Source organism: Botryllus schlosseri, chromosome 11 (assembly GCF_051294905.1).
Source record: "Botryllus schlosseri isolate E-star chromosome 11, Bs_hap1, whole genome shotgun sequence".
NCBI lineage: Eukaryota > Metazoa > Chordata > Ascidiacea > Stolidobranchia > Styelidae > Botryllus > Botryllus schlosseri.
This window is the reverse complement of record NC_137246.1, coordinates 18,157,281-18,182,300: the sequence shown is the minus strand read 5'-3', so window position 1 is coordinate 18,182,300 and position 25,020 is coordinate 18,157,281. Positions and strand designations below refer to the sequence as shown.

General features: G+C 40.9%; 2 protein-coding genes and 1 long non-coding RNA gene across 4 annotated transcripts; 2 read left to right on the top strand and 1 right to left on the bottom strand.

The window, feature by feature from the left end:
* Positions 1 to 289: 289 nt before the first annotated feature.
* LOC145450670 (uncharacterized) lies at positions 290 to 9,026 on the top strand. Of its 2 annotated transcripts, XM_080329177.1 has the most exons (16): positions 290 to 576; positions 644 to 1,503; positions 1,565 to 1,678; positions 2,503 to 2,523; positions 2,589 to 2,654; positions 2,716 to 2,802; positions 3,140 to 3,295; positions 3,368 to 3,471; positions 3,544 to 3,683; positions 3,741 to 3,909; positions 4,345 to 4,453; positions 4,706 to 4,871; positions 4,954 to 5,163; positions 6,091 to 6,239; positions 6,301 to 6,481; positions 8,838 to 9,026. In XM_080329177.1, the coding sequence occupies exons 1-16, from the start codon at positions 454 to 456 to the stop codon at positions 8,961 to 8,963; spliced, it is 2,781 nt and encodes a 926-aa protein (XP_080185303.1). In that variant the 5' UTR covers positions 290 to 453; the 3' UTR covers positions 8,964 to 9,026. The 2 variants fall into 2 exon arrangements, with proteins under 2 accessions (XP_080185303.1, XP_080185304.1); XM_080329178.1 differs by lacking the exon at positions 2,503 to 2,523 and having other exon boundaries at positions 295 to 576.
* A 79-nt stretch (positions 9,027 to 9,105) lies between these two features.
* LOC145450674 (small ribosomal subunit protein uS17-like) lies at positions 9,106 to 10,965 on the bottom strand. Its single transcript, XM_080329182.1, has 4 exons — positions 10,808 to 10,965; positions 10,621 to 10,749; positions 9,329 to 9,534; positions 9,106 to 9,268 (listed from the first exon to the last, which is right to left on the bottom strand). The coding sequence occupies exons 1-4, from the start codon at positions 10,823 to 10,825 to the stop codon at positions 9,142 to 9,144; spliced, it is 480 nt and encodes a 159-aa protein (XP_080185308.1). The 5' UTR covers positions 10,826 to 10,965; the 3' UTR covers positions 9,106 to 9,141.
* Positions 10,966 to 19,758: 8,793 nt separating this feature from the next.
* On the top strand, positions 19,759 to 20,589 carry LOC145451158 (uncharacterized). Its single transcript, XR_013918701.1, has 2 exons — positions 19,759 to 20,235; positions 20,292 to 20,589. It is a non-coding gene; the product is annotated as an uncharacterized LOC145451158 (long non-coding RNA).
* The last annotated feature ends 4,431 nt before the right edge of the window (positions 20,590 to 25,020 follow it).

The following is a 25,020-nucleotide window of genomic DNA, read 5'->3' as shown; positions in this document are numbered from 1 at the left end:
TAAAATATGGAAATAAGCATGACTATATTTTTTTAACGATTAATATTCAAATAGTAAGATATTTGTTCAAACATAAGACAAGCTATGCTGACCAAGCCACCGAGCTTCAACCCTGCATTACATGGGTTTTCCCCGCGGTAATTTCCCGTATTCATATCACAAGTAGATGATGTTTGATTGCTCGCTCCAATTGCTTGCTGATTGTTCTTTTCGGTGTTCTAATATATTGTAATTATTCAAATACATTTCAAAAACTTTCAAGCCTGTGACTGTCGTTTGCAAAACATTTGGCCTGTTCTTCCCATTGAATATGGCTCATTGTTTGCATCTGCCGAGGAGTACTTTCGGTGTATCTGGAGTCTGCAGGAGAATGGAAATGACATGGGGATTGGTCGCAAATGTATGAGATTGTTATGAAATGTCATGTGGAATGTATGATTGATATCTCGTCCAATGGAACTTGCTGTCTTCTTTTGGCACCCTGCTGCTGAATCATGCATGGTCATAGCAAGTACAAATACCGAACGTGGAACCAGAAATGGATTCTGGTTGCCTATATTGGACCTTACAAATGAGGTTAGTCGAAAAATATATTATATATATATATATATATATATATACTTGAGTTGAATATATTTTGCAGTTGGAATATGGTGTAACAATTCCGTCTCTGAATGCAATCATCATGAGACACGAATCCAAGTTTGAAGTAGAAAGTGCTGGCATTGTTGATTTGAAGAGGATACCCTGTCAAGATCGAGGTCACAATGTTGCAAAACTTTTGGTAACATGTTACGCCACTGTAAAATTCAAGGGTAGCGGAAATCACGCGCAATCGCAGGAAGACGCTACACAATGCATGGATGCTGAACCTGAAATTACCTCGGAAGGCTTTTGGCTAACAGAGCCGGAATTGCTCAATTTATGTTCTCCAGTGCATCATCAAAGCAAAGTTCATTCAAAGATCTTGCTCGGACCGGAGCCTTTGTATCTCAGCCAGTTAGCAAAGACTAATTCGCTTCATCCTCTGCCTTTGTCAATTATAGATGATTATATTCTACCAGAAGTGCCTCCTTCAAGCAAGGCTAACAATTCAGACATGAATGCAGTCTCCAAATTGTCTCCGGCATCATCGCCGATTACTTCGAAGCCTTCCCAACTCGTTGAAACTAGTCCTGGATTTATCGGTACGATTGAAATGGAGAATACTCAAGCATTTGATTCAACGCTGTCATCTCCCACTAATCCTGAATTGAGCGCGAAAAGACATTGCTCTTTCGATGACATGCGATCGATGAAAATTCAAAGTCGTTTTCCCAAAGATGTTCAAACGAAACTGATGGAACTCGCATCTATTACACCGCAAGAGAAATTATTTTTACAAAAAAAATTTTACAAGTACAGCTATCCTTCCTACGCCTTGAACATCAAAGCCTTTTCGGAATTATTCCTACCTGAAGCATGTAAAATTAATGACCGCCTTTTGGCTAACGACTATTTTAGGTAAGTGGCTCGACTCCTATTGTAGGATTATGCTTCATCGAATATTTTTGTGTTTTTCCAGAGCCGTTTCACTTGTAAATGATCAGTATCCTTTTATCACATTTGGTGAAGTGATCTTGGGAATTGCACTTATGCAGTCTACTATTCCTCATGGGGGAAAGTTCGCTGAACAAAGGTACATGTTTACATATATGGACTAGAAATGATCATATTGCTATTTAGAACATTTGTTGTGTGTTACTTAGGCTACTTGTCAGGTAATCTAGAACAACACTCGAAACGGAATGTGACTTGATTTGAGATTTTTGGAACTAAGATTATTTAAGACCCATTAATATTCACTACATGATTACAAAAATTTATTGAAAAATTTGCAAACTTTACTGACGGAATCACTCGCCAACAAAAGTGTAAATTATCGAGACGACAGGTTTCGCATACTCGGAAAGGGTCGCTCACACTTCCATTTGTGTGCCTTGGAGTCGACTTTTATCAAAATACACCAGCCAAGGCTGTGTCAACAAAAAGACTTCGTGTATCATCTAAAAATAGTAGACCTACATTGAACGGTCTCGCATTCGACATTTCGTGCTGGTGACGTCATATTTTGCGTTACGATTGTTGATATACGCTGTTCTTTTGAATTCTCTACTAGTTGCTGACGATTACCCCTGACGACTGTCAGCCAAATATATTCGGGTTTATTTCAATATGAATATACTATTCAATTGTATATTGAAGTTCTGTACCTCCAAGAAGCTGTGTAATGTTAGTAATATCAGCACTTGATTGGTATGGGGTGCAAATAATATATTAAAATTAATATATATAATTCATGTTTTGTAATTTTCAGTAATACTAGTTTGCATCAAAGCAATAATCTCTTCTGATTGAATAGAGATAATGTTATAAGCGCAAGATAATATTAGTGAGAAGACCTGAGTAGTCTTGACCTCATTTAATTGCTGTTTGGTGAAATTTATTATTTTATCATACCAGAAGAATTTCTAACGAACAAAAGTAGGCAAAATGTAATGTTACGGTGCTCAGCAATTCATTAGTTCTGATATTTCATCTCTTTTCAGATGTAGATGCATCTTCAACTTCTATAGCCGTTCCAGTCGCGAGTTTATGAGGCCTGATGAATTCGTGTAAGCAACATTTTTATTACTATCAGTTGTCTTTACTGACCAAACTTATGTTTTTGTTCAGACGGATGTTACGCGACATCAGGAAGTCCAAGGGGCTCGAGTCGCTATCACGGGAAGCAATGGCGGTAGAGGTCACTAAAACTGCGAAGTGAGAACAACTTTGACATATCTGGATGCATGGAATTTTTCTTCACTCTGGCGGCTCCCATTCAAAACAGCGAGTCATTCAAAACAACTCAAACGAATCCTAATCTTAGCCGTAATGCTATTCGTAAAACAAGCTATCCCAAACCCGATTCCTAAAACAATCTGACCTTACCCCCAATCGTAACACAAGATGACCTTACCCCTATCCCAATCTTAACCGTAACGCTAACTCGCTATTATGACACTCATCATTTCAAAAATGTCCATATTTTGACATTCGCTATTTTGCGCGGATGATTACTCTTGCGTGTACGATTACATCACCAATTTGAAAACAGATTGTTTGGATGTTCTTCACAAGACAATCTGTCGCTCCATGCCTTCCTGGAAACGGTGGGACAGCTCAAATTCCGCGGCACCTCGTCGATTTTCCGTATGCTAGATAGGGTGTGGACGGAACAGGTGAAGGCGCAAGTCTTGAAGTCTCAGCCGATGTATGTTCGCTTGATTATGTTTATTCGTTTATTTTTTTTTATTTGAACCCTGCGCTTTTAAACTATTTGCAGGGGTTCGCATACTGGAAGTGAATATTTGGCGGCCAGAAAACGTTCGAGGGAGCACATTGACGAAGCAGAACTCTCGGTGTCATTGATGGACACGGCCGATGAAGGTGGAAAATCGTCTAGAATAATCCATGAACGGGTGACGTGGCATGAAGTTTCTTTTTATTTGTGTGTTTCAGAAGCCATGTCAGAACCTAAGGCAAAAAGAAAAGCTGAGGACCCAAAGCCATATCAACTAGCGTTGCATTCCGTGAAGGTGCGTCGTACCGGAGCTACGGTGGAAGCGAAAGCATTGTGGGACCTAGGCCAGACAGATTGGGTAATAGTTATCGGATTGATCTCCAACGTGCGGAATTCATCCCGGCTGTTTCTCTAGCAAAGCCATTCGTCGGAGCAGCAAGCGGAGGAGTTTGCACACCCCTTCGACAATGAACGCGTCAGATTTCATAGAAATGCTAGTCTAAACGCTTTCAACAAGAAATCTCATGGCAACGAGATGCTGAACGGTTTGCGGTATTTCGAGAGAGGGATAAAGAATAACGGAGGTAATGGCACTGGAACTCATGTTTCTTCCTGTGCGATTTGGCTCAACTGGAATGTAAATGTCCGCCGATGATACAGAGATACATCGTTTATTGCAATTTGTTTATGATATTTCATTTACTTCTAGTGTGGTGACACCTGATTGACAACCATTAAAATTGGAGTCTTCATAACGCTTGTGACCTTCTCTGTAATGCTTTTGTTTGTATTATGGATGGGGGCAGCTGTGAGTGCCCTAACCCAACTGCTGGACCCAATTCCCTATTCTCAAGTTTTTGCCTTACAAGATATTGGTTTTGAGTTTTACCCTCACACTATATATAATGGTCGCCATCAGTTTGTAATTTCCATTTGAAGCAAATGGTATTGAATTCTACATAATATCTTGCAACATTTTTACATCCAGACTGCCCTTTGACTACCAGTTTGTATTTCAGGGGTCAACAAATTGCCGTTTTCTTGGGGAGAAGTGGACATGTCCGCGCTCGCCAGGTGTTTTCTGGCGGTCTGTAGAGAAGCAAAGTCCTTGTTGATGAAAGAGCCGAGGTGATTCTAAATGTTTTGACACTTTTTGTATTTGACTTTCCTGTCTGCCGTTCCCCAGCCTAGAATCAATGTGGCCTTGGATTAAATTACTATCCGGTTCATCTCATCAGGGCTGAGTTACTATCGGTCTTAATTGGAGTTCTGAAGATCTTCTTTCGAGATGAATTTCGCGAACCAAACATGGCCATGACATTCCTCACACACTTTGTTTTACGAAGTCTTATACTCTTTAACTACCGTGTCACTTTCTAGGTTACTCAAGATTTCAGCTCCAGCATATATCCTCGGAGATATCCACGGGAACTACCGAGACTTGGTGTGTTTCGAAAAATCGTTATGGAGAGTCGGGCCTTTGCTGGCACCGAGCAAATTTCTGTTTTTGGGCGATTACGTCGACCGCGGACAACACGGTGTCGAGGTGATTATCACAGGCATTCTTTTTCTTTCGCAAGCTTCAAATGTATGTGAACTGTGTATTCTAATGTAGTTATGTAATTCAGGTCGTCGCATATCTGTTCTCACAAAAAGTCCAATGTCCGAACAAAATCTTTCTCATCCGCGGAAACCACGAGGTTCGGGACATTCAGCAGTCCTTCACATTTCACAAGGAGTGCATTACCAAATTCGGCAAGCACGTTGGCGCAAAAGTGTGGGAGGAAGTGAACGCTTGTTTCGACAGCTTACCACTCGCGGCGGTCGTAGACGATAGGGTGAGTTTTGTCAGGGTGTGACTGCACTGTTTCCGTATATCAAGTTCAAGTTTATTCATAGTAAAGTACGTAGTTTATTGCTGTCCTTGAGTTTTTGCAGCATATGCACCGACTCAAGATATACACACGGTCTGTGCATATGCCGCTGAACAAAGAAGATGCAGATATAGCCTGATACAGCTTTCTAAGTCTTGCACCACCCCTCTGCTATCCCAGTAATCCATGAACGCCAAGCGGGGAAGTCATGGATCCAGTATTATTAATCAGGTCTTTGGTCTGACCCAGTCGGGGATTGAACCCACAACCTACCAATCAAGCAGCCTAACGCTTCACCATTACGGTATCTTGTCTGTCATAAAATTTCGTCATTTCAAAATTCACAAGACTGCGACACAATGAAAGATAGAAAGGTGCCGAAACGACTTGGAGTAGTTGAGATCAGACACTCACCTGGGCCTAGGCGATGTAAATAGGAGGCGTGCACACTGAATATAAGAAAAAGAGGATAATATGAAATGCTATAGTATGCCATGTTGTTGGTTTTATCATACTGTAATTGTGCCCTTGCAAAAATTGAGCAAATTTATTTTGGTTTTCTACATGGCTATAGCACACCTTGAGAAAAGGGACAGAAACCATTGAAATCACGAAAATATACATTTGCTGACCCCGCTCGTGAAAAATTCTGACAAAACTATATCAATGACCCAAGGAAATCTTCTATGCGGTTTACCACCAGGTGTAAAGTATAATTATATGTATAGTCCGATGTCGAAGTTTGTTGATAAGTCTCCGTAGAAGATGATGAGCCTTGCAACTACTAGGAATGCCAAAGTGTGATCCGCAGTAATGCTGGCCCACTCCAATTCTTTGGCACTACGTGACCGCTTTCTTGATTTAGTCGATGTGATAATGACTATTTTCCAGATTTTCACAGTCCATGGCGGCATTCCCAACTCGTCATTGTATGCTGAGACCGCAGTGGCAGAGGCAATTGATAAAATACCAAATGTTCTCTCCGACCCAGAGATGCAAAGTCCTCTCGCATGGGAATTGATGTGGAACGACCCTATTCGGTAAGCCGATCCGCTTTCTAAAATATTCCAATCACGATCTACCGCATCTTCTAAACAACAGTGAAAACGAGGAACAAAGTTCCTCCCTCAAAATACAGATGTCAGCGCAAGAAGGGTTTCTAAACAATTCGCGTCGCGGGACCGCTAGTATGTTTTCGTATGATGCTTTGCAGCGGTTCCTAATGGCCAACGATTACAGTCACGTTATTCGCGCTCATGAAGTTCAACAGATTGGATTCAAGGTGAGCTTTGCGATTCAGAGTGCTGATCTGGAGAAGCGATTGAGGCTGTCGCTGGTGCTGCTCCAGTATTAGTAGTCGAAAATCTTCCAACTACATACATATTATGTACCAGCCGTTTCAGACGTGCGACCCTCAGGCATGAAAAAAGAACTTGTTCCAAACAAAATCGAAATTTCAAAGAAATACAACAATGGGAAGCCAGATACCATATGCAACGGCAGAAATCTTGCCTGTCGACGTCATTAGTTACAAGTGTACACGGATTTCAGACGAATTGGACAGCAATTGTTTATAAGTGTTAGTGAAATGGAAACCGGTATGGTGTAATTGTAATAATTGAGATATATTTTTCATCTGAACAAGTCACACACACAATGTAATGAACAGATAGGATGTCGAACGACACACAGTTGGGGTCCTTCTAATCTCACATCCACTTAGGCCTAGAGTGCCTGATGTCACAGGCCCTTGCTACTAGTTCTATCTATTCCTTGTGAGTGCTCTCTTTCGTCGGGTCTTTTTCGTCACCGTAAGAACAGCGACAGCGGGGGAAGGGGAGCCCAGATAAACCTCAGACAGGAATCGAACCGGGTCCGCCTGATTGGTAGGCGCTTATCGTCATCACTACACCACGTCCCCCGCCAGTAGGTGGTCAGTAACGAAACTCCTCTACTTTACTTTTTTGGAGTACTTACGTAGGCTATGCGAACTGGAGGGGATTTTACTTTGTCAAAATTATTTACTTTGTATTGTGGTTAATGAACATAATTTGGTGACATGAATAATTTTGGGTCAAATAACTTGTGACGTCTGATTAATTCTAGACCAGGGGTTCTCAACCTGGGGGGCGCGCCCCCCTTGGGGGGCGCGGGAGGCTCTCAGGGGGGGGGCGCGAAAAATTGACGAAGTCAGTATAAATTGTACGTGTCTGAACATGTGTTTCACATCCATTATGAGAAGACGATTAATGAAGATGAAATTTATTCCATATTCAAGAAATTTTGAAAAATACAAACTCTAGCAACCGCGCTCAACGGAGTATAGTCTGATTTCAACTTCATTTGAGCAAGTTTTTGAAATTCTTTGGAGATATAGAGAGCAATTCCCGCGTGTAAGTCATTTATTGCTTCATAGCTTTGACAGTAGCCTAAAGCTTGTCGCGCCGGGCAGCTCTTGTTAGTAGCTTGCGAACTGCACTGCCTAAGACAGACTTAGATGCAACATAGGTTGCCCGGTTTCGCCCGCAATTAGGCTACTCTAAATCAATACAATTTAATTAATTTCCAAAACTGATCAAATTTAGCCTGGCAGGACGGAACGACGCCTTGTTCTCTGTACTCACTACCAGCATCAGGATTAGTCTCGGGGTGACCTACCATGATATTAATTAATGGATGTCTTGTTCAATGTTTTTTTGTTATTTTCAAACAAGTTTGAAGAAATTTGTCAGCAATGTAAAAGACTCAACAACTGGAATGCAGATTCAAAATTGGCGTAAGATAGACCTTATGTATACTATTGGATCAGGGGTGGGCAGCCTGCGGCCGTAGAAGGGAATTGGAGCGGCCGTCGACGCCTATTTCAATTAGTATGTGTTGGCGGCCGTAGACATGCAAATTGCAATTACGAATTCACTCCCGCATTTCCGAGAGATTTTAATTAATCTTGAAATTTTCTTCGCCCTCTGCGCAATTCAACAAGACTTTATTTTTCGATTTTAATGCAGTAGCGCCCTTCTTAATCTGAGCCGGAATGGGAACTGGCAAGAAATAACAATTCGTTCGCGGCTCTGAAAAATTTTCGCGCTCCGCGCGACGATATGCGCCTCCCGGCAACTATTCATAACATTACCACTCGCGATTTCGGTGCGTGCAATAGGCCGTTGTGAAAAGTAGATGTCCGGAGTTCACCGGGAATGGATATGGACAGTTTACCATAGGTATTTTGCGTCCAGATCGTTCATTGCGGCTATGCCCTGGAATGCGGCCTTACGCTGCATAAGCAATCGAAATGCGGCCATGATTATCAAAAACGTTGCCCACCTCTGTATTAGATGATGTGCTCTTTTTGACATGACGATAAATGCAAGGGGGTCAGGGGGGCGCGAATTTTTTGACCATCTACAAGGGGGGCGTGTGTCAAAAAAGGTTGAGAACCACTGTTCTAGACTATTTTTCCGTCATTTGCTACTTCAACTTCTTCGAAATCATTTATTAGTGAGTAGAAACTGACATTTATTAATGAGTAGAAACTGACAGACAGACTACTTGCCACTTGTTCACATCAGTATTCTGGTTCTGGCTAATGCTATACTGTTTGACCAAAACTGCTTGCTGAATACTTTTTATCACCCTAGGTACAGCAGAGAGGAAAGCTTTTAACAGTGTTCTCATCTTCGCATTACTGTGGTGGATCAAACGATGCAGCCTGCATTCTCGTCGATGAAAGGAAGATCAGGACCATCAGATTAGACACAACATGATACATACAAATGTGTTCCAAGCTTCCGTTTCTTATGAATAAACCGTGTTATAAAATCTTGAAAGCAAGGATGACAGCCGGATACTCGCCCATCACCTCTTTCACTAATTGTGACCTTGGCAATCGTACACAAAACGAGGTAATTCCAGGAGCATTATTTATTCATCGCAACAGGCAGCTTAGAATCTTCCAAATTGTTTTTTGGAAGCCCCAGCCGCTTTGGTGACCTTAATAACATTGAATCGGACAGTCTTGCTGAGAGGTCTGCACTCGCCAACAGTTACAATGTCTCCTGGATTGACGTCCCTGAAAGGAGATCGATTAGCAAAACACGTTGGTCTTGAGGGCAAATTACTCGTAAAAAACCTGAAACACGGCGAAAGATGAACCGACATGTTCTTGTGTCGCTTTTCGTAACGGTTGTATTTTTTGATGTAATGCAAGTAGTCGCGTCTGATCACGATTGTGCGCTGCATCTTCATTTTACGAACGATGCCGGTCAGGATACGACCCCTAATCTTGACGTTGCCTGTCCACGGGCACTTCTTGTCAATGTAGTTTCCATCAATGGCCTTGATAGAGATGCATAGCATGATAGCAGTCAGCCAATTTGAACTTACTGCTGGAAATTAAGCCAAGGACTATACGGCAAAGTTAGGAAGAACACGCAACCAATCTTTTTTTCGCAGCGAGAATCATAACAATGCCATATGAAATCACAGAATCATCTATTGTCAATCACAAGAAGTTTGGGCAGCTAATCGAAAGGTCTTTAGCGGGCACATATATTCGTGTCAGTTAGTTCGCTGTACTGCGAGTGCGAGACAAAACCGAATGTACTATATTCCTTACCTCAGAAACCACGTCCTACGCCTCAAACGTTGATTAGGGTTTTATCAACCTTGACCGTACAGAGCACAAGCCATATAGGGGAGGGGGGATTAAAGAGGACAACCATCACAGCATTTACCACTGGAATCTTGGTACGTTCTGCATAATCTATGATTGCGTTTGTCCCTACAGGACACCAATTCCCCTGTATGGAATCGGTGTCCTGTGCTCACTCTATACATTTCATTCCTTCATTATTTTTCATCAAATTACTTCAACTAGGAGAATCCTCTCTGCTCACATGATATATCAGGCAAAATGTACCAAGATTCCAGTAGGGTCAATTCCGTAGTCGGAAACAAATATTGCGGACATTGAAAAATCAAGTGGAGTTCATTGTGCGTTTCCAACTGACACTCAATTCTCCAAATGGCTGTAAATGCTATACGGGCACACTGATTCCTTTGTTAATAGATATCAAAAATGTTCAGAGAATAAGAGAAAGATAGCTATAATATAAGAACTCTTATCCACCACTGACATTATTCAATAAAGCCAGACTGGAAACAGTGGTTGTTTTCAGCAATGAGTTGCGCGTGACAGAAGGGTTTCTCTCATAGAATAATCAAGTAATTTAACGGAAAGTTGCGTGTGATGTTGTTATCAATTCACTCTGGCAATAGAGCAGATAGCATATTAAGCTAGGACAGACGAATCATACAGAATAATCAAAAGACGTTGTTGTCGAGCAAACAGTGCGGAAAATAAATCTATGGCTTATGACGGAATTTTAGACAGTCAAGTATATTTATATTAGCATGACTTACCTCACGCGGAGTTTTGAAACCGAGTCCTATGGATCTCACATGACGAAGTTGCTTTTTGGGAGCAGCTACTCCAAGTGCTCGCTTCTTATTTTGAAATACTGTAGGTTGCTTTTGATAAGCTCTCTCAGTCTGAAAAATCAAGCAATAATATAGTAACTAAAGCCCAGATCACGCACATCTACCGTACCTGCGCGGTATCAGCCATGACGCTGGTGAAAAGGGGCAATCTTGTCGATGCTCGTGGCTCGTACTTGTTTTGCTAGATGGCGCAATCACTTCAAATATGGCTCATGCGTGAACGAGGCTCATCAAGATTACTTCATCATCATTGGTTTATTAGCCATTTATATCAGTTCAATACACCACAAAAATGCGATACAATGAACAGATAGTAAGGTGTCGGAGCGACTTGGATTAGTCTATGGAATCAGAGACCCACCTTGGCCTAGCTAGGCGATGTAAAGAGGAGGCATGCACATTGCACACTGAATGAAAAGTAAAAGAATATAGCATAGAAAAAAGCAAGCGACAAAAATGGGGTAGCATGTCATGGAAGGCGAGATCGATAGGTCAGATCGTGGTCCTGTAATCTTGGGAATAGACTAGCATTTATTTAGTAGTAATTGCTGGTAATTCGACTTGAATGTGGACATGCTCGTGGACTGTCGCACGGCCGGCGAGTCACTGTACCATGCGTGTTGTCCGGCACATTTGATACAGCGATGATCTTTTCGGTCGATCATATGATATTTGGACGACGTGGATGCGCGTGTGTTGTGTCCTACTTGTGCGCTTTTGATTCCGAGGTCAAGAAGTCATAGAAATATTCGAGGCAGACCGCAGTGGAACTGATACATAAACTTGACGATTTCTAGTTTCCGCATATTTCCTATGTTTAGGACACCGAGTCTCGTCAGCAGCGACTTGCTAGATGGATAATCAGGCCCCTTTGGAGCCCTAGCGATAATACGGAGTATGTTTATGTTCTAGTTTTTGCAGTGGCCCGGGTGCAGTTTTACTGGCAGCCCCGCCCAACAGAAAATGCCATTTTGTAACTTCGACCGGATTAAGGATTTAGAGCAAAGGTCTCCAACACGCGGCCCGCGAGACCGTTTAGTGCGGCCCGCGACGGCATTTTGGATTTCGAGTTATTCGGCAATATTTAACTACCTTTTTTAATTTGAGAACTTAACATTCGCTATAAAACTACCCCAGAAGCCTGAAACTATACTCATCAAACTTCACTATATTGCATCACTTTCAAAAGTTACGGCGCAGTGGAAGATCACCTATTACGTGACATTACTTGCATGTTTATGATGGTTAAACCATAGCCTTTTTAAGGCTATGGTTAAACATGACCCGTTGATGATTCGTACTGAAACTTGTAATTTGGACTTGGGTGCGACCTTGTAGAATTACTCGAACTCGGACTCAATGGGTGATAAAATAAAAACGGCTCGAGTTGAGTCGAGTCAAAAGATACAATCAGGGAAGGACTTTTGTGACTCGGAACGCCGTGTCTTGGTACAACCACGGACGGAACAAACTATCAAACTGGTATGGAAATAGTTAAATATCAAAAGGTCGGAGATTGCGTCTTATAGCTTATTTATATATCTGCGGAGGTCGGTATGGTCAGAGGTGATCAAAGTAGTCAAGAAAGCTACTCAAGTAGAAGTAGAAGTAGCGACGAAAAAATTCTCAAGTACGAGTAGAAGTAGGCCTACTTCTTTCATGAGCAACCTAAAACTACTTGAAGTAGAAGTAGAATTGACTGCCTTTAAAAGTACTCAAGTAAGTAAGTAGTTGTGAAAACGATCCTAATTCGTTCACATGGATTGTAAAAAGGTACAAATAATTGAGCTATGCGAAAGGTGACGAGCTTGATTCATGAATCAAGCTCGTCACCTTTCGCATAGCTCAATTATATATTGATGCATACCAGCAGGTCTCCAATTTTCGATAGCATATAAGCATTCGTCCACATCATGGGATGAAAATGATAGTATTGATATGGAAATGCGATACTAATTCTCTGTTTACTCAAACAGCACGTTTTGGAAAATATCATGGTATTGCGCACTCCCCTATATTATATGGCCTGTAGTTTAGTCGAAGAGCAATACGGAGATGTTGTGTTGGATACGGTGTAAACACTTCGTGCGATTAGTAAACGTTAATAAAAAATATGGTGGACCGTAAGCTATATTGTGTGGCTTTATTTCTGGAAATTGAAGACATTACTACAATTGTTTTTTATATTTCAATATGTACGTTTTCCAGAAAAAAGAACTGATATAAATTAGAAATCAAAATGTATGGTACTGGGATTTAAAAGTGAAATACAAATCTAAAAACGGAACATGTATTTAATGTCTTTAGTCCAGAAGTTTCGAAGGTTGATATGCTAAAACAGCTCTAAAACTAAAATAAGTCAGAGTCCACTTTTCCAGATTAGGACACGTCATGGACAGCTTGATTACAATATGATAAGTGCTAGATTGCGAAACATCAGTTTCAAACGTTATGATAAGCCATATATACTGTGATGAAATACTTGATATGGCGAAGAGCGACAATGCGGTGTGAACGGAACCACGCCAACCCGCTACCTAAATTATATATTCACCTATACTTTCGTGAAATCATACTGGTTACCCCGTATTCACTGCGCGCGAAGCGCGGCGAAAATTCCGAGCTTAACTCGACTTTTATGAAAATTAAATGTCGATACTCCGTGAAAACAGCCCCGAAATTTCTTAGGCTATCTTCCTGATTGGAGGATTAAACTACTTCTACTTGACAAACTGAAAATAGCGAAAAGTAAGTAAGTAGATCACAAAATATTATGAAGTAGATGTAGAAGTAGTGAAATTCAGATCTACTTGAATAAGTACCAGAACTAGAGGAAAACTACTTGATTACTTCGAAAAAGTAGAAGTACTTCGTTACTGACCACCTCTAGGTATGGTAGCCATTGACATTATGTTGCCCTTTTGATGTATAGTTGGTTACATCATGTCTCATCTTGTGTATCTTCATCCATGTTATTATCGTCAATTAAATGTGGAAAGTATCTATAAAGTAGCCCGTAGTAAATTTACACAACTACAGACGTGACTGGCGCTTTACACGAGTGAAAATATTTTGATGGACGTAATATATAGAATCAAGAAGAATGTGAACGGAATGAAGTTTAATTTTATGTCTACCAGGGCTGAGAAGACGTAGTCGAGGAATTTTTCTAATATCCCCGTAAGTATGGAGTCGGAGTCTCAGAATAACTTAAGCACGTCTTGGAGTCGTGGTCCATGTTTGTATAAATGCTCCAAACTCCGACTCCAATAGTAAATAATTGCGTTCATAGGTATAGACCTATTGGCCGGTCTATCTGAATATTGTATAGGCCTACCAAACATCGCTGTTATCAGAAACATTCTTGATAAACTTACAATATTATATATGCAATGGAATTATGTTGCATAGAGATATAAAATTGCAAGATGCATCTTATTTGCGACCAACAAAAATAACTTATGCGGTAGTCACACCATAGCATTTACAACTTCAGACCATATAGCCGTAGCAGCGATTTACGAAGGAAGCCAGAATCAGTATGTGTTGATTTTGACTATGTTTTCTACCGAGATGGGTCGCAAGATTTGGTATGGTATATTTGGTGATATCATCGAACGCTCTACCAAGTTTCAAGTTTGTCACTCAATGATTAGAGTAGTGATTGCCCTATTCAAATCGACTATATAGGTGTGCGCTGAACTGAAACTATACTAATACGCATATAGTCGCATAGCCTATAACAGATTTTACGTAAAACTCGTCATTGATATGTTTTAATTTTGACGGTGTTATATATAGTTGGGAGACACGATTTCGTATGGTGAATCTATATTATAACAGCTAACGATGTACCGAGTTTTATAAGACTGTCACTCAGTGATTAGGGAATCAGTTGCTTTACCCACATCGACAATATATGCTTACTTTGCTTAGGTGTGATTTGAACTGAAAATATAGGCTGTATCACTTAGCAGATTTTACGCAAAAGTATGGCTATTGAGTAGTGATGTGTGTTGATTTTAACGGTGTTAGTTCTATAAGGAGTTGGGAAACAAGATTTCGCATGGTATATCTTTTGATTATATCGGCTAAAGATGTGCCAATCTTAAAGGCTGCCATTCAGTGATTCGGGCAGTAATTTCGTTAGCGATGAGTATCCGTAAATCCTTAAAAAAACATAGAACAGTGTTGGATGACATTATGAAGATAGGCCATACCAAATTCTGTCTCCAACTCGGTGCAAAACAGAGAACACCGTCAAAATCAATGTCGGCTTTTGCGTAAGTTCTGTTATGAGGTTTAGAGGTGGTCAAAGTAGTCAAGAAAGCTACTCAAGTAGAAGTAGAAGTAGCGACGCAAAAATCTACTCAAGTAGGAGTAGAAGTACTTCTTCTATAAGCCACCTAAAACTACTTGAAGTAGAAGTATAATTGACTTTAAATCAACTCAAGTGAGTAAGTAGTTTTGAAAACAGTCTAAATTAATTCGCATGCTATCAAAAGCTGCAAATTGAGCTATGCGGAAGTTGCAAAGAGCTTTATACGTAGGGGAGATGTGGTACCGATGGATCAAAAATCGGAAAATGATCGCTGACCCTGAAATGTTCAGCCGAAAACAGCAGATCTTTTGCTGGCTCGGCACTTTGATACAAGCGCTACCTATCGCGCACATATACATGAATATCCGTCTTCTCAGAAAATATTAATGAACGTTCAAAATTTGTTGCTCGAACGTGTCATCGGTCCCCACCCGGTGGGTCCAATGACACACGACCCGGGGACCTATGACACATATACCCTAAAAAACTCAAATGTGACTACTTTTCTTTCTCAGTGTTATAATCTAAGCTACAGCAAGCCAAAGGAGAATGTTTGGTCGCAACTGTCAAAAAATAGAATAAATATTAACTCAAATGTTGTCATAAAATAACGTTTCGATTTAGGCTCGGACTTATAAATTTGAGGGTACATACATATTGCATGAAAATCGACAGTGTGACTTCCAAATACCTCGTTATAGCGATAAAACATCATATGCAATTATTACATAAAGATTTTCTATACGTAGGCATGTTTCATTTGTTTCGTGATTAGTATGCTTGATTATTTTGCTTGATTTGGCTATTGTATCATCGGTCCCCACCCTACGAATTTTATACATAAATTGAAAAAAAGTCCACTCAAGGAAAGTACTGAAAAAAATAATAGGTACCATTATATAGCCTGATACAAGCCCTACACTTCACAATAAAAATGATTACTGGTTTGTTCGTGTTGAAGGTTACAAAGAAAAATGTATATGTCGATCTAAATTTAGTTTACACCCCCTAAAACAAAAATCATCTGTGAGAGACCCCATTGCTCGCGCACGTCGAATTTTTTTGTATGTGAGGAAAGATTTTGCCAGCATGCAATTGTAGACAAGTTCACGGAGTGCAATCATGCAATTATCATAGAGAATTTTCAAAGTATTTTCGGTCCCAGTGATCCATCGGTACCACATCTCCCCTACGTATTGATGCATCCCAGGAGGGATCAATTTTCGACAGGATAAGCATTCTTTCGCCCTTGATTGCAGATACGACTTCAGACTGGGCATTGTAATCTGAACGCCCATTTACATCGCTTATGTTATCACGGCGATGATCTTTGTACGACATGTGGTGTGTCTGAAACAGTGGAGCATTTTTTGCTTCAATGCACTCGATATAACGTGCAGCGAAATTATTTATTGGACATAGCAGAACGAAACCACGTACCAACGTTCCCTCTAAGCTGCGCACGTGCGCAAATGCGCAGTACCGAAACGGTCTCTGCGCACAGAAAATCTAAGCTGCGCACAAAAAATCTGAAGTGATGTTTTTTTAGTCCTTATGCACTGTTGTCCAATGGACCACGCAGGCGCGCTGACTCGCAGACTCGTGAAAGATTAGTTAGACGGAACATTGCCAGGGCCAAATAATGTTATCACTGAAGTCTGAAACCGACTTACAAGTGCAGCCCGCAAAGGTAAATATTGCCCTCAATGAAGGAATGAAAATTTATAATCACGGGCGCCTCACGGAAGGGATTTTTTTTAGTATGGTCTCGTACGCGTGGGCGATATAGATATCATTTCAATAGCGAATTATTTTCTGGGAATGGCGAAATAACATATGGTTTCACAAAGTTATAAATAACAATGGGCTAGCATCAGTGGTTCTCAACCTTTTTGACCTCGCGGCACACTTTGAAAATGAAAATAGTTCGCGGCACACTAGCACAGTGTTTCTGAACTCTTTAGACTTGCGGCACAGGCAAACTACCAGAATGCGTATAGCAGCAACCATAGTCTTACGGATGTGGTCACTGACGAAGTATTTCTACCTTTTCGGAGTATAGGCTTTTCTCTGTTTCAGTTTTCTTTTATCTCTGTGGACATCTCACAAATGCGTCTACGAATGGGATCATTTGACATAGGAATCATTTTTAATTCTTCCCAAACATTTCTTTACAATTTTATTGCAGGCCGGAAGAAAAACTCTGTCCGATTCCGTGTGAGATTTTGAATTATCAGCTATCACCTCTGTTACCGCATAACTGGCCTGCTGAGATCTCGTTTAAACTTCAGGTTGAGCTTAATTTCATAAGATTGGCTTGACAATAAAGTCTGCCCACTACCGCATTGCCGATGTAACCGTTGCATCGAAGAGTTCATGCAATCACATTCGCCACCAACAAATACAGGGGCGTAGAGATGTAATATACATCGATGCCTAACGCATTTCCACGTAGATTGTCTAATAGCACCTGGGAGAACAGTATACCTCAATGGTGTTACTGGCAGCCACCCGCAGTTCAATTGTAGTACCATCAAACCGGGATAATAAACCTCACGGCGGGGAAATTTGTAACTGATATCCAAATTAGTGCATTTCTCGATGGTAATAATGCCTTCCAAGGTGTTGGGGAAGTTCATATAGGCTCCTACTCGTCTTCTGATCTGCAAAAAGTGGGCAGTGTTATAAGTTGGAATCTCAGGAATCAAAATAGGTAATATCGGTATGGTGTGAATTGATCATCGATGACGAAGACATGGCATGAATACGACCACAAATAGACACCGAAAAGGTTCATCAACCTGCGTCATGTCGCTATTCTGATGGGTGACAAGTAAAAGGTGAACACTTCGGCCACACCTCAATATCACGGTACAATTGCCCGAGTTTAGCTATCACCGTCCTAAATCCTATGTGTGCATGGGCAAACTAGCGTATAACACCCTTTGACGGTGGAGGCCCCAATTTGATTCATGGCAGTGCAGTAGCTAGTTACGAAGCGTCGAAGATTTATTAGATTTTCCGCCCCTATTCGTTGCTGTGCTCAGAGCGTCTTCACAATAAAAAGCCCAGAGAAAGACCCCAACCATGACAATCTCGGCTCTACCAAGTTTCTATGTGTCGGAGGTTTATATGGGCTCCTCATCGCCGACCTCTCTGCGATTGCAGTGACTTGAAAAGCCCAGGAAGTACAGTGAGCCGAGCTTGAAAGTCGGCAGCAATGATCGAATGAAGAAAGGCGCATGGAAGAGAGAGAGACTGATTCGTGGAAGAGAGAGTGCAAGATAAAGTCATCATGAAAAAATGCATTGAACTGTGTAAATTGCAATTGTGCTGTTGAAATTGCCATCGTGCCATTGTCGTGGAGCACAAAGCTTCATAAGGCTATAAGCACCACTGCCGTACATTATCAATACAATACAATACCCCAATCATGACCTAATGGGATGTCAGATTGAAATACCGTAACTACGGTCGCCTCGACATCTTTATATCTGTTCACTGAATAGGATTTTCTGTTCACTGCATCGGATTGTGCATCTCGTGTCTTGATTGGGTAAATTCAATAGAAAAACCGAAAATGACACACTCAAAATTTGGATACTCAAAATTTGGATTTTTGTTATACTTCGACTTAGTTTACCACATTTTCTCGCGGCACACCTGAGCAGTCCAATTGGCACACTAGTGTGCCGCGGCACACCGGTTGAGAACCATTGCGCTAGCTCGAAGTTAATCTGCGATAAACTAACGAATAGTCTTCTCCGCGTGGCATGAACATTGCGTAAGATTTACTCAGGACCGTAACTGCCGCACCCCAAACCCGCCAATTGGAGGGCCGAGCTCGAAGGGGGCCCAAAATTATTTCGGTAAATAACATAAATCATGGTGTCTGCGCACGATTTCGTATTGTAAGATATCTTGATTATTGGGTACCCAACGCATGATTTATAGAAATGGGCACTAAGGCGTCGGCTATTACCGCACGATGACGCTCCAAGACATATGAAGTTAAAGGCTATGTACCATGTGACTTCGAGAAGTGCGCCACAACGATCATCAGCGAGAAAACCATGGCTGAAAAAGACTGCCCTTGTGCTGATCGAAAACGTCGACGTCGTTATATATACATATATGTTTAATTGTCCATGTCCATAGGCGCCTAAATGGCTGGCGCCGAATGTTCCTGTCCTGGCGATCCGAGTCCCACAATAGGACAAACGCCATATCGAGGGAACATAAAGAAATACCAATTTGAAATCGTGTACGTCTTTTAGTTTACCACGTTTGGGCGATTTCAATATCTTTTGACATAGCAGATACGAGGTCAGGAAATAGCATCATATAACGAAGTCGTAAAACCAACGGGTACGCCGGAAGATGTTTTGTTATTATTTAGAGGGCTTATCTATTCCAATACACCTCACTCGATCAGCTCTACCGGTAAATATGATTATGTGAGCAGGGAGAGGATAAAAATTATGCGATTCCCGATCATATTGACCTATGCAATCATGAATTGTATATTTTTTTGCGCTTCGCGCGTTCAGACGACAAGAAGCACTTAAAGGGTATCTACCTAATGAGGGAACATTGGTCATCATAGGTGTAGCCAGCTGGCGAAAAACGACTTTGCTTGGGTCACCATTCAATGTACAATGTGCATGACTCCTCTTTACATCGCCTAGGGCTAGGCCAAGGTCGGTATTTGATTCCAAAGACTACTCCAAGTCACTTATAAGCCGTTTCCATGTGCAGGTTTCGTTGGCAGAGTGACCATATATGGGCATAGCTTTCATGACTCAGCAAAATTACTCTGCCAAGTGGTTGCCCCGATCGATTGGCGGTTGTCAGAGTAATTCTCGGTTGGCAGAGTATCTTGCTCCGCTGTTGGCTACGGTCGTATGTTTACTATCGCAGTCAGTGGGGTGTTTCTTGTGTATCGAGGATCAGCTAATTGCGGGAATAATTTAATTTGGACTTTACTATTGATAGACGTATTACCTTATTGTTAGTACCTTATTGTAACAGAATGATTTGAAAGCAGCCTGGAGTTGCCGGTGATGCATCAACCGCAGCAGGATGCCAATTTTGTGGGGCAAGTGGACTAGGTGTTATCGAGTATAGGAAGGAACACCAGCTTCCATTATTGATATCCCGGTGGGTTATTCGTGGTAATTCTTCATATTTTCTGTGTGTGTGGTACCGGTATCGCGGTATGTAGGATGTATACTGTATAGCTTATTACCGGTACTCATTTTTTATAATGCAGGTACGGTACTTCAAGGGACGCCAAGACAAGGAAATTTGAATCTGGAAGAATCATAAAGGCTCTAAAAGTGATAAGCGACGACCTCGACGAACACCTCGAATTCTTGAAGGAGTGGGCGGAAAGACATTTGCAACAAATTGCCAGCATGTGGAATGTGGATGACGCAGCCAATAGTCCGCCTTCACGACTAGCTATCACCAATATTCTGACATCTATTTCCAATCAGAATATGTTTGGATAGATCAATGACTGATGCTTTGCTGAATTGATGGTTTCTTTATTAAAAAACAAAATATTTTGAAAGCAAACAGAGACGAATTTGTAGCCTATAAAATCATAGTCAGGATTGAAAGGATAGGCAGCAATGGTTCGGCGACCTTCGCTACATAGGCGGTATTTGGTAGGACGCATTAACAACAATCCTCGGCGGGATATCAACGTTGCTGATTTAAATACTGTCCTGATATTATTCATAGCTATACGCTGTAGCACCCTATATCAAAAGTTCATTTTGGAGGATTTTCGCTGTATAGGCCTTGTTCACCACTTCGGGTATCTTGACAGAAACATCTCTAAAAGCTATAGAATTCCACAAACTATTTAGCAGGTACTTTAATGCCGATATCCTCCAGTACGAACTTTCCACCACCTAGTACCGGTACCGATTGTCAATTTTTGTTCACCGACGTTTATCGGCCGCTGATCATGTTCATGGAAACGCGGCCACTATTCCTTGGCTCAGCCAATGCGGGCTAAGCCAAGAAGTGGCCGCACATGGAAACGGCTTAATAGACACCCTCCTATATTTTCATTGTGCCGCAATTTCTTGTGGTGTATTGAAACGATAAAAAATTGCTAATAGACCGAACTCAACTGGCAAGTTGCTTCCGAACTGGATCGTGATAACTTGTGACTAGGCATTGAAAAATCATCATTCAGTGTTGAATGTTATTAGTGACCTCAACCAAGTGATATGGTAATATATACCATTTTCGGTTGATTAAATGGTGAGCGAAGCAACCGGACGCCGCGACCACCTCCATGACGCCGAATCACTAGCGCGCAAAGCCGCGGATCTATGATTATGATGACGCTGCAATCCCACAGCAATCAAACTTCTAATATTGCGCAACAGCACTTTGTACGTCCAGCCGTGGGAGTATTTCAGCGTAACTACTCGAACTTTGTCAACTGTAAGACAGCTACTCACATGATGACTACCGTAGTACTGGTCAGTCAGTAAACTTATATAGCATTTCTGATCTTGAATAGAATTGCTTAGTAATAAGTTGTCAACCATTGATTTCTTTTGTGAAATTACTATTGGGGATGATGGATGAAGCTTGAAGAAAACCACTAAGAGCCAGAATTCTTATTTATATTTGCTATCTACAGCAATAGAGTAAGATCTCTGTCTCCAGATCCAACTCGCATATATGATGATCTTCGTTACCTTACTGTTACGCCCATGCGATGTCCTATTCAAATATCTAAGCAATCTTATACCTGAGGTCTTTATAATTTACTGGAGGAATGAGGACTAAATGGAAAATGAATATTTGTCAGTCACAAGCACTTAACACCATGTCATACATAAATATATTAATGATACGTAACATATCCAAAAACTCCAATGCATGAAATAATCTATGTCAAAAAACTAAGAGATGATTGAAAATTTTTTGTCTAAATACCGGTTTATAGTTTTATCTGCCTGGTTTATGACACCAAAATCACAATGTCATATTTTCGCCAAAATTCAGACCAGGTATTTTATGATCAACACGCCGAGTAGACCAAAAAATCGTTGACAATTAAGCTATATGTGGCCAATGCCTAATGCATAAGCCAGACTGGAATCAGCGGTTGTTTTTGTCAATAAGTTGCGCGTGACAGAAGGGTTTCTTCAATAGAATAATCAAAGAATTGACTGAAAAGTTGCGCGTGACGTTTACCACCAATTCCACCCTGGTGCATAAGTGGCCCAATTCCTTTTTTAAGGCAAATTATTAGCCACACCCGACTAGCTGATCTTGGAAATTATCAAAACATGGAATGGATTGGGCATTTTACTACTATTCGTTTTTCATCATTTCACAAACCTCAACTTTACCGCAATTCATACTTTAGCAGTTTAGAAGAGTGTGGTGCCAGGTTTGGCATAGTAATAAAAACACGTTTACTGTATAGATTTGTTCTTTGTGGTATAGAATTTGAATATCGTAGCGGGCAATACATTCTTATTGGTAAATTTATTAACTCTGATCCAGTGGTCGTGAACCTTTTAGAATGTATTGTTGATTGCTGTAGATTGTATAGTACTTCACACCGACTGGTGCTCTCACCTTTCTGAAGGAAAATAAGATGTTTGTATCATATTCACATTTTCAATCAGCACTATTACAGCCGTATAATCTATTGATCTAAAATAGCTCCCAGGACTATGCCTCGGCATCAGGGCGATTCTTTTTTGACATGTCAAAATTGTAGCGTTAGGTCAAAATCGTTTGAAAAGTCAGAAAAAAATTTTGACCGCTGCATTTCGTTTGTATCGTATATTTTGCACTGTCGGTGAACTTATCATTTGATATTTTACGGCTTGTAGCCTACTTTATAGGCCTACCGTTGTAGACGGTCCATTGTCTGCTCCTTTTGAATCAGAAACGGTCAAATGAAACAAATAGGTTGACATGGTGTTATGGTCAACGTACCGCAATATGCTAACTGAAGCAAGACTGCTTGGTCATTGCATGGTTCTTATATCAAGAAGCGCATGATGGAAAATTGTGATGTAGATAGCATATGATTTAGGTAAAATACTAGTTTTTTTCATGTAAAAATTTGTCAGTTTTCAAGCCAAAAACGTGTTTTCAGGCCAAACTACTGCGTACGCACAGACAGTTCCAACCAGAAATGAAGATGAATAGTACAATTTTAACATGTGTGAAAACATCTAATTTGCAAACGTTACATACGTCCTCGGAGGACGCCTTTTTGTCCTTTTTTTTGAGAATATTGGTCAAATTTACGGCTAAATTCGAGTGATATACCGTAAATCAGCAGGATTTTTCAGGGTTTCTCTCCGGCTTTGCAAGTCTGAAAAAGTGTCCTCTTTTCAGATTTCCAAAATATGGTAGACCTATACTAAGGGCGGAGCCCAATTTCTCTGCTGAGTAGCGATTCTCTACTCAGTAACGATTTCGTAACTCAACTCACGCCAAAAAGTATACTCACACTCAAATGCGTTCGAATCGGCACTCAAATCTAGGTCAACGCACCACCAGACTTAAGTGTCAATTTTCACCAGCCAGCAGCCAACTGCAAGAAACACCCGCAAAATACCGGAGTACCGGTACTGTCGTATAAGGTAAATCGGCGCTATTTCATGATGTGAGTTTCTGCTGAGCAAATGAAATCAGTGGCGCTTGGGTGGATTTTATGTTTATAATTGTATTTGTTATTATCTTATGTACCCTTTCGACTTATTATTATCATCATCATCATTGGTTTATTAGCAATTTTATCAGTTCAACACACCACAAAAATGCGATACAATGAAAAGACAGGAAGATGTCGAAGCGACTAGGAGTAGTCTATGTAAACAACCACCTTGGCCTAGGCGATGTAAAGAGGAGGCATGCACTGCACACTGAATGAAAGTAAAGAAGATAGTATAGAAAAAGAAGCGACAAGAAATAGGGCGGCACGTCATGGGAAGCGAGATCGATAGGTCAGTCGTGGTCCGGTAATCTTGAGGATGGACTGTATCGTACGGCATCTCGGTATACCGGAAGGAATGGTAACTTCTACTCTCTCAAAATAAATGCACTAGCGTCAAGTTCCGTTGAATGAATGAGATGGCGCTTGGGTGGATTTTGTTTCATATGATTTTATGATACAAAAGTCATCTCAACTGCCTTTTGAAATTTATAGGTACAGAAATGGCGACAAAGGTCGATCGTCAAGCAAAACCGACAAGTTTTGTGCCGCTGCTAGCTATTGAATTTCACGCTGCCGGTACTTTACGAATGCTCCTTCCACAATTAAGTAGGTGCAGTATCTTATCTTGAACCTGAGCTGACAGACTTCTTGGTGATATCAGGATGGGATGGAGTCACTATACCTCCAGGCCTTTCAATATTCAGACGAGACTCTCTGAGCAGAGCAGCAAAAAGCTTTTGGAAACAAGGAATGCTGAATATATCAGGGAGAAAATGTAGGGTGGATATGGCAAAGTTTAATTGTAGAGGAGCTAAGTAAATCGTGCATAGATGAGCTTCAATTGGAAAGAAACCCTGAAGAAATGTCCATTTTCTATATATTTACACGATATCGATGCATTCTTTTGATCTTGAGGCATGCACTTACGTTGTTGTCGCCTGCTGTGAAACTTATCTTTAATAAATTTCGAATGGGTTTGTAGCATCTTGCAAATATACTTCTGTGGGACAAAGGAATGTTCTGGGTATCTTGAAGAATTACTATTATTTCTATTGGGCCATATTGAAAGGGTCTGGATAAGGTAAATCAGTGAGATCGACGTCTACGTAGCAGGATTTGTGACGAAATAACGAGGAAAGCGTCTCGTTGTCATGACAAAATCGTCCAGACGTGTCTGGGTCAAAGCTAAAAAAATCTGGCAACGCACTTTCGGAAAATGCCGTCTGGAAATCGACACTCAACTGAGTAGAGAGAATTGGCGCGCACTCAACGCTGAGTATCGATCGAT